Here is a 13104-nt window from a genome sequence, read left to right on the forward strand (position 1 = left end):
TGCAGGAGGGTGGGGGCTCTTATGTTTTATTCCGTTTAAGGTGATCAGATTGGGGCAGCCAATTCAGTACTTTCTTGTCCATGTTCCAAAATCCTATTTCCATGACTGGCTGCTGCAGGTAGCATTGCCAGCTGACCAGACAGTTGCTATTGGAATACTAATTTCAGAGCTGGCCTTTCTTCTTGAACTATTGCTGGCTTATAAAAAAAAAAAAAAAAAAGCCCCCACACCTCTAACACTTCCTGGCCAGATGTGCTAGAATATGACTGTTGCAACACTGACTTTGTAAAGCGTTTTGGGAAGGAACAAATTTCTGTCTGTATGTTACCTTTAATCCCCTACTTACTAGCCTTTCAATATGTTCAACACAGGACCCGTGAGTTCAGAGTGCTTGGGGAAGCTTTTGCGTATAACACTGAGTGCAGAATACTTTGAGGACAAATACTTATCTTTTGCTATTGTTGGTAAGTTGATATAGAAGAACTTGGAGAGGAAATTGCACATGATGAAATGTTTACAATTCTCTGAGGTCCTCCTATACGAGAATTCCCTGGATTATGCGAAGATCAGAGCTTAGTAGGTTGCACATCACTGAGAAACAGCCAAATGCCACCTTTATTTCTGTATAATCTCTCCTATAGCTTTCCAGAGTAGTAACGTTGCAATATCAAGTGTAATCATGGCTGACTTTGGACTCAAATTAAAATGCACATGGTAGTTTCTAGGTATGTTAATGCTGGTGGATTTTTCCTCCTGGTGAAAATGTTCCCCAGTAACAGCACATACTATTCTGAAAATTCACTAGCTGAAGCTGGCACTACGTTGCTGATTTAGCAGTTGTGGCTCTCCACTTTCTTTGCTTACAGCTAGGGGACCTGGTGGAGACATATAAATTCTTAATGAAGTTAAGAAAAATTAGCTGGGCCCTCTGGGTATGGGCTCAGTAATCAACAAGTGGTGCATTTGAATGAAAAACACCAGAGAGTGCCCTGGAAGGAAAGATACAACTTTGGGGCTGTAAACATCAACAGGTGTAAGATTATATGCATAAAATGTAAACTCATCCTTGAACTAGTTCTCCATGCTAGTTAGCTGTCTAACTAGATATAGTCCATAACATCTGTTGGTCTAGAATGTTAAACTTGTGTAAAAACCTACTTAATGTGTTTTCATTGTTTGGGCTTTTTCATCCGTACGTAAAGGCACCCTGCAGTTGGGATGTGCACAGTTTGAAAGTGTAAAGCAATTATTTTTTGAAGAGATTTATTTTTTAAGGAAAAAAAAAAACCACAAAGGCAGTTTTGTAGCCTATAAAAATCCAAGCTAAGCTTTCAAGTGTTTGTCATCCTTGTTAGACCCTTGAAGACACGCTGGCCAGGCGGGCATCAGAGAGAAACATGGGCCAGCTGCAGATTGGACTCCTGATGTTGCTATCTTGTCATCATCTGTCAATCCTGACAGCTTTGACACTGATGACCTAACTGACTGTTTTGCACTTACTGGGGTTTTGCCCCTTCAGGACTTAATATCTTTACATGGTGGAAATATTTTTTTTCATCTTTGGTGCCTGAGCTGTTAATGTTCCCTGTCCAAGTCCGTAATTTTACCTTTCTTACTTTCTATAGACTTTGTTACAGCTCTTTTTCACTACTTTGCAATTCTCTTATGTCTGGGCACGCAGCTGGGCTGTATTGGAGCAGGGTCAGCTGAACCCTGGGGCAAGGGCAGGTTGCTCAGGGACTTTGCAGAGCAGGAGTTATACTCATTAATACTGCTCTCCACTAATTGCCCATAGATCAATCTGGCATAGCCTGGGAGCTAGATGAGGCCATGGCATCACAGTGTGGCTATACAGTAACTTACAGCAATTGGAGTAACATCGAGTTTCGTGCTTCTGCACTAAGCTGCCATTCTCGCTTAGAGGTAAGTCTGTTATAGTCATTTTGACTACAGTGCTATTGTATATGACCTTTATGCAAAAGATTATCAATTATTGATAGGTATTAACAGAGGTGTCATAATGTCGTGAACACCTATTATCAAAAAGTTATTTAATCCTCCTTGAATGCATCCAGAACATAACATTGACTCGCTATTTGAATGTCCTACAGCAAAGTGCAAAGCACAGATGAGCACATGAAGAAGCATATCGCATGTATGCCCTTGAAGGGTAACTGGTTTCTTTTGGATAAGAATAGGGAACTCTGTCTGGCAGCTGTGTTGCACTCTGCTCTGGTATTTAGTGTCTGAGACACATATGGATAAAAGCTCAAAAGCTTTTTGGCTGCTTGTGTTGCTTGCTCACTGCTACTATGTCATAAAACACAAGATCAGCTATAGTTTTGGGAGCATTTTTTTTTGTCCAGCTCTAGGGCTATGTGAAAGGTTGAAGGTTCCCCTCAAAGTGTTTATGTTGATATGTGCTACAGGTATGTAGCCTATGTAGTTAACTAGGTAGAAAACAATAATGCTTCAGTATGGAGTTGTTCTGTGCAGGGGCTGGTGAGTGGGTTTTGTAAGGTTCTCTTAATTCATAAGGGTAGGTGGTGTCTAACTAGGAAAAATTGGGCTAACAAGCAAGCATTCCCTGTGTCCGTGCAGAAAGATGTGTTCACGGTAACTATACAGATCAAAGCATCGCATACTCCTGATATGAAAAATGCTGCAACTCTTCTGAAAAGTGCAAGCTGCCATTATGGCCCATGGAGTCCAAGAGAGTTAGTATGTGAGAGCAACTACATGGAGGTAAGTACTGGAGGTACAAATGGGAAGGCAGTTAAAATAAGGTAAGAAGATAAATACTTAAAGGTGCTTTCTTTGGGAGTTTTTTGGATGCTAGGAATGTGTATTGGAAACAGACTTTGAGTGCCCCACCATGAACAGCTCACTAGTGAATGCACAGAGTGCATCTGGAGTGTAGCGATACATTTGTACTATGCTTGCAGAGCCTACTAGCCAGCACGAATAGCCAACAAAGCTGTGAAACAGTATTCAAAAGGTTGAGCTAATAGATTGAAATAACTGAATGTTGCCTCAATGAATCTTATTTGAGATAATAACAGAAATGTATACTTCCTGAATTTGCTGGGTAACTGGAAGTAGAAACAGGAAGATATGCTAAAAATAAAATGAATCTGAAATCAAGTGGACTATAGATAATGCACCATGCATGATGACACTTGCATTGGAGGGTTTTTCCCCCCCACTTGAAGGGGGTGGGAACCTCCCTTTAGGAAACACTAGTCTCCTTTCTCAATCCTATACTGTTCTGAAAGGCCAGGCTGGATGGGGCTTTGAGAAACCTGGTACAGAGGGAGGAGGTGTCCCTGCCCATGGCAGAGGGGCTGGAACTAGATGACCTTTAAAGTCCTTTCCAACCCTAACCATTCTATGAAAGTATTGAAGGAAAAAAAAACAAACAAAAAACCACAAACAAACTTCTAGGGTGTTGGAGACAAGCAAATAAGTGCCACCAGCAAACACCTTGCTTACAGAGGCTTTTTCCCTTCAGGTTTCTGTCAGGAAGGAGGTTCCACAGGCTGTAAAAGACTTCATTCAAGATGAGCCTGAGGACTGGACTCCTACCTTTCCAGAGGTAAAACTACAGGTTTTCTTCCTAGTTAAAAGCTAGCGCTGCTTCTGGCCCAACATGCTTCTGTTCTATGTCTGCACAGCATAAAATGTCGTTTCAAAAAGTGCTTAAGTAGGAAGGGCAGAACTTCTTTATGCTAAAACCACTTGGTACAGACTTTGTACGTTAGAAATATAGACAGCTGCAGGCCATGTCTCCAAGGAAGAAATGGAAACTGATTTCTCAAAAAAACCTAGAAATCGAGTCTTCCTCAGGCAAGAGACTGTGCAACAAAAACTGTCTTCAGAACCTCATGGCCCAGGATTGAACTGTGGATAGGTGTGGGTTTTTTGCTTCTTGGACCCTGTATTTGCAATGCAGCAGTGCAGTTAATCTCCGATGCTCTTAATATGGAAAGTTTTCTGTATGTAAGAGACTGAGTAGGGGAAGACTGGAGCAGTATCACACTAGCGGTATTTAGAATAAGGCAACAAAACTGCTGGGCAGGTCAATACAATAAATTATTCAATGTAGTAAATAAGTTACTTTGAACAGAATGTTTGAAATGTTAATGAATTTCTCTGGGTAGGCAAAAGCAGCAGAAGCTTCAATATGGCAAATCGTGTTTCATCAACCAGAAGAAAAAAAGGCTTTTCTTGTGAGTGATGCTTGGAGTGCAGGCTATGGACTCAACACAACAGACACCAGGGTTCTGCTGCGAATACCATACAATGCTGAGCAAATTCAGCTGATAGAGGTTGGTGTGCTCATTCTGGCCCAGCAAGCTGCTGGGGTGTGTAGGTCTAACTCGATCTCTTCCTACAGGATCAAGGGATCACCTTTTCTGCAGTAAGATCAAGTATATTTTACAAGCAGCGATGGATGATCCTGATGGTGGATACTTCTGTGGCGTGTCCTGTAGGTGAGAAATGTGGTACATTACTCCATTGCTTAAATGTACAGGGACTGACTTAAAGTAATGAGCTGACAGCTTTCATATCTTATCCCAAAGATGGTGTGGACTATGCTAACGAAACAGTCACCTGGACTGTTCCAAAATACATTCAACTGCTTTCTGCTGGAGCAACTGGCTTTAAGGATGTGCTTGTTGAAGCTGGTGTGGATCTGCAGAAACTCTCTGCCAAAGAAATGGCTTCCAGGAAATATGTGTTATCAAATGACTTAAATGCAATTACAATGAAGATACCAATAGGTGCAGAAGGTGGCTATTACAAGGTTAGTGACTTATGTCTCTTAGGCAAGAGACTTTCTGGTGTGTTTTTTTTTCTTTCCCTGGAGAGGAATCATTCTTTGTGTTCCTTCCAAATGAAGGATGGGGGTGAAGGGGAAGAAACAATATATTAAAAATCCCCAAAGCCTTGACCAGAGAGCTCTTGTCAGCACCACTTTGTGAAGAATTTCTTTTCTTACAAGCACAGATGGACAGAATCCTATACAGAACTATTGATTTGTCTCCTTCATCAGGCTAATGCAGAGATTTTGCCTTTTAGTCCTGACAACATACTCCTTGGGGACAGTCCAAACTGGACTGTAAAACATGCGTGGGTTCTGCTGTATCTTACACAGACCATTTAACAGAATGGGAACAACCCAATTGTCCACCAGACCATAGGATATAGGGATCAACTGAAACTATATGTCTAAACCTGGTTCCTTGGAGTGAACTGAATCCTGGGGAAACGTAACAACGGAACTCCAAAGGAAGTTGCAGGAGGAGCCTTTTCACTGGTCAAGTAGTCCCCTGCTGCTTTGAAACATGGGAATAAGGGACAATTTTCAAAAGGAAGTAATCTGAGATACTCTGAACTCTTAAGCAAAAATAGAGCCTATAATAGTGATACAGCAAGTGCCACTTAATAGTTCCTTGTTCCTCACAAGTAGTGTGTTTTTGCAGATTTTTTTTTTCCCAGTATAGAAGCAGGGCCACAGAGCTGAGAAGGACAATTGTTTGGAGCTGTAGCTCTAGCTGGACCTTGAGATGCTATGATACAACTTTTAATGTAAAATCATGTTATACTGAAATTCTAGACTTCTGTGAGCGATGGACAGCATGGGGCAAAATATACCATCAACCTGTTCTTGGAACATCAGTGGGAGGATAACAAATGGGGACTAACCAAACATACTATCATCAAGGAAATAGAAACACCATTTCAACAAGTAGAACTTGCTATTACCAACAGTAAGTAGCCTAATAAGGAATATACTGAAGGTTTTGGTACTGATAAGAGCTTAATGTTATTGTCGTCTTTTCAGACTCAAATCTGAGTGCGAGGCTAATGAATGTGACAGTGGGAACATTCCTTCCAGATGTGGAGCTTGTGAATTTAACCATTGAGGGGGTAACTGTTGCCGTACCTGAGGCTGTTCAGCATGGATGTCTAATATATGAGATTAGACATGCTAATGGAAGCAAAGCTTATGTAATGCAAGTCCCATTTGATGCAACAAGCATTAAAAAAGAGGTGTGTACTAAGACACTGCTGCATACTATGGTGTAGAAATGAGGACATCACTTGATGATTTTTATTTCTAAATATGATTTTCCTAGTACATGAGAGAGGACATGAGAGCGTACACCCTGAACATCACACTTACATTCATAACCCACCCAAGAAGTGAGACCTTCACTGTCCCAGTCATAGCAGTATCCACTGTTAAAGATGCAGGTAAACTAGTGAAATTTGAGCAAAACTGCACCAACCTGGCTGTGACTAAGCTGGCTATGAACTCAGCTGTTAACTGGGCTTACTTCAGCCAGGAATACTGTCAGTCCTAAATAGCCCTATTAAACTCTGAGAGCTAGCATGCTGGCTGACTCTTCACTGTATTGCAGTACTACCCAGCGCAAGAGGATTTTGTGATGGGAGGAACCTTCATCTCATTATCACTCGTGGGAATGTGGACCAAAACTGGCTACCTTTCATCTCAGACTGGCACCTGACCCCAGAGGCTGCACAGAAGTACAATTACAGCCTGAGGGACAATGGCAGTCACTTGGCAATCTCTGTCCCTTTCCTTTCCTCCCATGTGAACTATGAGGTAAGGATGCCAGCAAGTAGCAATTAAAAGGCATGCTCTAGCTGTGAGATATGAACAAGATAGACTATGTCCTTGAAGGTCATAAAGTAAAACTTACCTTTGAGATAGGCTTCAAAGGATTAATGGAGGGCTATTTTCTACACTTGGAAGAACACTTCAGTTTCTCTTGGTGGTTATTGACTGAAGTAGTCAAGAAAAAAAAAAACCCAAACATTCTGCAAGCACTTTAAGGCTGAGCTATCTTTAATGGCAATTTTACATGCAATGGAGTTTGTATTGCACTCTATTGCAAAGTGACTGAAAAAGCTCATCGTGTTGGCTTCTAGATCAAAAAAATAACTCCTGTGGATTTGACTTTGATCAAACATCATTACCTTTGGCTTGTGATAACCTGACCTCTTAGTTTTTGTGTACTTTAGTTGAACAGTGTGTCTTTATTCTCTTTTTTTAACCTGTGATTGTCATCTCCAGGGTTTTCATACCTCTGGAATAAAGGCTTCACTCCACTTAACCTTGAAGGATGGCATCACCTTGGCTAATAGGAGGGACTTCTCAATTTCCTGCAGATTTCCACCTTCAGAGCTAATACGTAATAACATGTTGGGGGATTAGCTATTAATGCTCTTTGAGTTGCATCATTAAGTCACACAAGCCTATGCAGCCTGAAATGTTTCTAGGGTTTATACTTGTGCAATACCTCATCTGCCTGTCAGATTTACTATAAAATAATACGCTACAAAGCCAGTCAAATTAAAGACTGGATTGACTATCACATTTAGCACAGCAGAGAGCAAAGGAGGTAGGAAACTATTTCCCCTCACATCTCCAAAAGCATGAAGATCTTAAAGGGTGTTTAGGATTTCTGTTTTGGGTGGGTGAGGTTTTTGTTTGAGTTGTTTTGCGTTGGGTTTGGTTTTTTGGGTTTTAAGGTGGTGGTTTTTTTTTTTTTTTGGCGGGGGGGGGTGGGTAGGAAGGGTCAGCTTATAAATCAGTCATTCCAAAATTACTTATGTGGATTGAATATATTGAATATCTTGGCTAGAAAAATACCTTTGGGAAAGGTGAGTCCTCCTGGGATGAAAAAGATGAGTGAAATCAGACTTCACCCATGTAGTGCACACTCTAGAGGCAGCAAGCTTGAAGAAAAACAAGTGTTAGTACTGAAGAGAGTCTTGCTCAAAACTTAATCCTCATGAGCTGCCAAAATGCTTGCTAGCAAATCCATGCAGGACCCTTGTGCTAGGCTACATAATAAAGGAGCTTGAGTACTGATTTCTGTGGAAAACTGTATTTTCTCCTTTAGAGTGCCTGCCCAGTGGCACTGTGGTTATTACTGCAGTGAAACCGGTAGGAATTGCAGACCTGGACACCAGCCTGCTTGTCTTGAGGGACAGACAATGCAAACCCAGTTTAGTGACAGAGAAGACTGCAACCTTCAAGTTCAATGTGAACACTTGTGGAACAAATAGAAAGGTAAGGGCTTAGTCATGGGAAGCTTACCCTGCATTAGGGTAGGGTTATTACTAGAACTGGCAGAGGTTCAGAGTTGAGCAGAAGCTGCAAGAAGGTCACAACTGATATTTGTGTAGTATATCTAAATTTCCTTTTATGAGGATACTAAATATAGTTGGGTGGTAGTTCTTATTTGGTAAGGCCAGAGGTGTTTTCTGAAAATAGCCTTCGGTTTGACACCTCTGAATTTTTCAGTAGTGGACTTGAATGTTAGTTTACACTATTGATGTATAGTCATATGACATGTAAAAGCTGGTTAGGTGTTGCTAATGACTACCTGGCCCAAGATGGTACTGTTCCTGCCACCTGCCTACTGCATAAACGGAAGACAGACAAAATAACAAAGGATCAGATCATGCTCAAATTCAGGTCACCACAAAAGGAGATTACTTCTGTGAGTGTTGCATCTTAAGCAGGACACTGATTCTGTCAGGAGAAACAACTGATCTCTTAGGCTCAGCACACTCCTTTAACAGAACGGTCAGGGTTGGAAGGGACCTCTGGAGATCTAGTCCAACCCCCCCCACCAGAGCAGGGTCACCTACAGCAGTTGCACAGGACAGCGTCCTGGCAGGTTTTGAATGTCTCCAGAGCAGGAGACTCCACAGTCTCTCTGGGCAGCCTGTGCCAGTTCTAACACCCTGCTTTCCAGGGTGTTAGATCGTGTTCAAGGTATTGTTAGCTAATAATCTGTTTCTTCTTGTTTATATCATAGCTGTCAGCTGTAGTCAGCTTTAGTTCAGTAGGTACGGGGCTGTTGGCCAGTAATTTCTAGCCATTCCTAAGCATACTATGCTCAGGACAACCTGCCAGTCAAGTGAAGGGATGTGTATATTGTGTCAAAACCAAAGTAAACCCTAATATAACTGTCCTGTTTGTAATTATGTGTATCTTTCAGTTCAATAGCACAACTATGACATACGAGAATGATGTACTCTATTTCAGACCTGGCAATGATACACCAGTATACCAGTAAGTGTCATTCCCTAGAAGAAGGTTGTCCAAGGCATTTTGGTTTCTAAAACCTAATGTTAAACTTCTTCCCTCAGACTGAAATTTGCATGCTTATATGCAATCAAGCAGACTCTTGATGTCCAATATGAATCTAAGAAGAACCCACCACCCAGTATTAAGCCAGGGTTTGGCTCTCTTGCTCTGTCACTGAAGATTTTCAAAGGTAATGCTTATGTTTAGACTTCACAGAATGGTTGAGGTGGGAAGGGACCTCTGAAGGTCATCTTGTCTAACCCCCCTCCTCAAGCAGGGCCATCTAGAGCAAGTTGCCGGGGACCATGTCCAGATGACTTTTAAATATCTCCAAGGACGAAATGGAAACATCTTTAAGGCCTCTAACAACAGAGGTTTCCATTCCAGAATGCACTACAAATAGTCAGGTATTTGTAGTGGATCAGACAGACACTTATGTCATCAAGGGCACAGGTGTGGTTTTTTTGCTTGGTCTAGGCATACCAAAAGTTCTGTGTAGTGGTAGTAGTTCTCTCCTCTATTCATTCTCTAAGTGTTGCTAAGAAGTGCTAACACTGATCAAAACAACTGTAACCTGTGTCAGAGAAGGAAGCTACATACAATGCTGCTGTAAGATGGTAACTACACCAGCAGAAGGGGCTAACTGAAGCCTTGAACCAAACACTCACCCTGACTGGAGTGGTCCTGATGCATTTTTATCATTTTTTGTAGTATCTTTCTAGAGACTGTTTTGAATGAACATCTTACTCTGAGTTTTGCTGAAGGAGCAATGGCTCTTCTGCATCCTCAGAGCCAAGGAATACAGTTCAGATCTTCACTTTTGTTACCAGTTCTTATTTTTCTACCATCCTATCCTCATTTGCTGACATCCTTATGGTCTGCCAGATTTTATCATTACTGTGCCAGAGTAAATGGTGATGGAAAAAGTGAAACCATGAGTTCATGAATACACACTCTGCAAAAAGGAAACTCTAATGTCAATACTCTCTTCTAGACAAATCCTATTCAGACCCCTATCAGGAATCGGAATATCCTGTGGTAAAATACTTGAGGGAGGCACTGTATTTTGAAGTGGAACTGCTCCAGCCTGAAGATGTGAGACTGCAACTAAACCTGGATGACTGTTGGGCTACAAATACCCAAAGCCAGGACAGCCTTCCACAGTGGCCTATTCTTATAAATGGGTAAGGGGGGCTTCCCTCCTGTATTTGGTAGCTGTTCAGCACAAGGCCCGTTACCTCAGCTGGGAGGAAAAGGAAAGTGGACAGAAATGAGCTTGGGTGCATTGTTTTGTCCTGGTTGCACAATTGTTGCAAGGCTGTGGAGCACATGTTGGTGTCACCACAGTGGCTATGCCTTCTGGTGGCAGCAGGTCATGGGGGTGGCTAGAAGTGCTCCTTGCTAACAGCTTCCAGCTGGAAAGAAAGAACAAGGAGCCCTGACTGGCCAAATGCAAAGGAGGAGGCTCTATCCACACCCTATGGCCAGAGGAAAACATAAAGAGGGAAGAACCTCTGTAGTCCATCTCCTTTACTTGTTTAAAGATCTAGTTGAAGCGATGAAGGTTTAAATTAAATACACTGTTTTTCACTTTCCCAAAAAGGTGTGAAAACAGCGAAGACTCCTACAGAACAGTCTTCCACGAAGTTAATTATAGCTCCAGAGTAAAATTTCCTCAGCACCTAAAGAGATTTGAAGTGAGAATGTTCACTTTTGTACAAGGCACAACTCTGTTACAAGAGCAGGTGAGACATCTCTGTGGTTGTGTGCTCTTGGCAATCCCAATATGTGAGCCTGAAGTGGTGCATGCGGCAAACGCTGTGTAAGATCTTAGCTGGCTAGGTGCTACCTGGAGCTATTAGCCACTTTCTTGAAGGCATACCACTATCAGAGTAGTAAATAAAGACTAGTCAGTTGGCAGTGTTCAGTTCATCTCCTTTCGGGTCAGTACCAATGTTTATCAAACACTTGTTTACTAAAAGTTTACTGATTTGGGGGTCAGTATCAATGTTTACCAAAGACTCCCTGACACGTAATATAAATGTTGTTGTCTTGTAGCTGTATTTCCACTGCAGTGTGGTGATCTGCAGCACTACGCAACAGCCTGCAGGCTTTCTTTGTCCAAGGAGATGCGATCCTGGGAAACACAGACTCGGTAAGAAAATGGGAACTTCTCAAGTCGCTCCTGAGTCTTTGCTTGGCAATATGGCATATGCTCTCAGGAGCTGTGTCAGACTCCTTGTCCTAGCATGTGCTGTACAGAAAATTAAAAGCTGAAATGTCTCACTAGGCCGCAGTGCAGAACCACATTCACACGGGGAGGTGTCATCTGGAGCAGTGCTTGTTAGGAAGGAGAACAACTAGCAGAGGTTGGCGTCAATCTTAAATTACACTACTGAAATACCCAGCACACTGTTGTTGTAACATAACAGACTTCTCTGTGTCCCTTCTCCCTGTAGGTGAATACACTGACTTTTGACAGAGACTAAGCAAGAACTGCTTAGTTTTATGAAGCTGGAGTTAGGTGGCCTAAGCAAGCACAGTCTGCCCACATTTACAAGTAAGGACATCTTGAAAGTGTCTACTGGGAAAATATATTGACAGAGTCTGCTGAGAAAACGGTCAGCTAACCAGTATGGATGTATCCCTGTCTTTAAGTTAAATTACTGTGTTTCTCTCTTGTGTTCCTCTACAGTGTTGAACTCTTAGTCTTTTGTATGATTTGCATCTGACCTAGTCTGCTCAGCTAACTTGTCCAAAACTTGTGTCTAGTCACTTTGCAGTTGGAAGCATCTGGTTTGGGGTAGGGGGAGGAAGGTGGCAACAGGTGTGAAGTCAATTGTAAATCACTCTGGGCTTTTTTAAAGCTTCTGTATGAACAAAGGATTACAGGGGGCTTAACATCAGTAAGAGAAAGTGGTTTTTTGAAGCAAGATGGGAGCTAGCCACTACAGGATCAAGTAGGTTATTAACAGAAAAGCTGTAAACTGTCGATCTCACAGGAGTGTTGTGGCTCTGCAATGTCAAGTTGCCCTCCCTAGTTGAGGGGAGATCACTCACAGGTAGCATCAGTGACTGCTTAGCTGGGTAAGCTGTCAGCCTAAAGGAAAAAAAAGCATTTAGTGAAGATTTGTGGTAGTAATACATGGACTCTATCCACAAAGTGTTCAGGATTCTTCCTTACTAGAGAGCATGATGCTTAGGAGCTCCTGTCAGATTATCCTGTCTCTTTTTTTTTTTTTTTTTTGGGGGGGGGGGGGGGGGCGGGGAGAAAAACTTGGTTTCTTCTTTGCATCTGAACAGTGATAAGAAAACAGTTCATATTCAATATTGTATTTTCCTGTTCTAAGGAAAGCTATTGCTGAGCATGAATTATCCCTTAGGGCTAAAGGTACAATAATGGGTGGCTGCTTTTTAACTTTATAATAAATAGAATTATACTACAGGGAATTTCTGTGAGGTTTAACTTGAGCAGGAAACTATTTTGTGAATCGATTTGCACTTTGTGAAAAAGCATGGTGTCTAAAAGATTGTAGCTCTGTTGTGACAATACCTGTACAGAGATCCCACTAAACAGTTTGTGCTATAATTACAAGCTCATGTTTGTAAGTCTTGTCTGTCTTCCAGTTGCCTGCTAAGCACATCTGTAGCAGATGCCTTTTACTGTCATTCCTGGAAAAATCTATGTGGACTTCATGATGAGGGACACGTCAACTCCCTAGCTGTGCATCAAATCTGTTTTTCCAATAGAGGAGGTTATTATGCTCAAGGAGTCTTACTTTGTTATTCCTGTGGTAGGTGAAGACTAAAGCCATGGAGCTGTGATGCAGAGGAATGAGATGTAAATGTGTCAGCATGGGGATAAAAGGAGAATGCAGAATATCTAAGCCTGACAGCAGACTTGACAGGTCAGAGACTTTGTGCTTAGTGATTTTTTTTTTTTAATTATTATTATTTTCCCCCCCCCTACG

General features: G+C 41.8%; 1 protein-coding gene across 1 annotated transcript; it reads left to right on the plus strand.

Annotated features, from left to right (window-relative positions):
* Nucleotides 1-358: 358 nt before the first annotated feature.
* LOC104286729 lies at nucleotides 359-11612 on the plus strand. The gene is made up of 19 exons (XM_009885354.1): nucleotides 359-464; nucleotides 1796-1923; nucleotides 2602-2745; nucleotides 3512-3595; nucleotides 4161-4328; nucleotides 4397-4493; nucleotides 4584-4807; nucleotides 5621-5774; nucleotides 5849-6057; nucleotides 6144-6261; nucleotides 6429-6634; nucleotides 7106-7223; nucleotides 7938-8107; nucleotides 9045-9118; nucleotides 9196-9323; nucleotides 10128-10317; nucleotides 10737-10878; nucleotides 11192-11288; nucleotides 11593-11612. Exons 1-19 carry the CDS (start codon nucleotides 359-361, stop codon nucleotides 11610-11612), a joined length of 2577 nt encoding a protein of 858 aa, XP_009883656.1.
* Nucleotides 11613-13104: the final 1492 nt, after the last annotated feature.

Source organism: Charadrius vociferus, unplaced genomic scaffold (genome assembly GCF_000708025.1).
Source record: "Charadrius vociferus isolate BGI_N301 unplaced genomic scaffold, ASM70802v2 scaffold173, whole genome shotgun sequence".
Lineage (NCBI taxonomy): Eukaryota > Metazoa > Chordata > Aves > Charadriiformes > Charadriidae > Charadrius > Charadrius vociferus.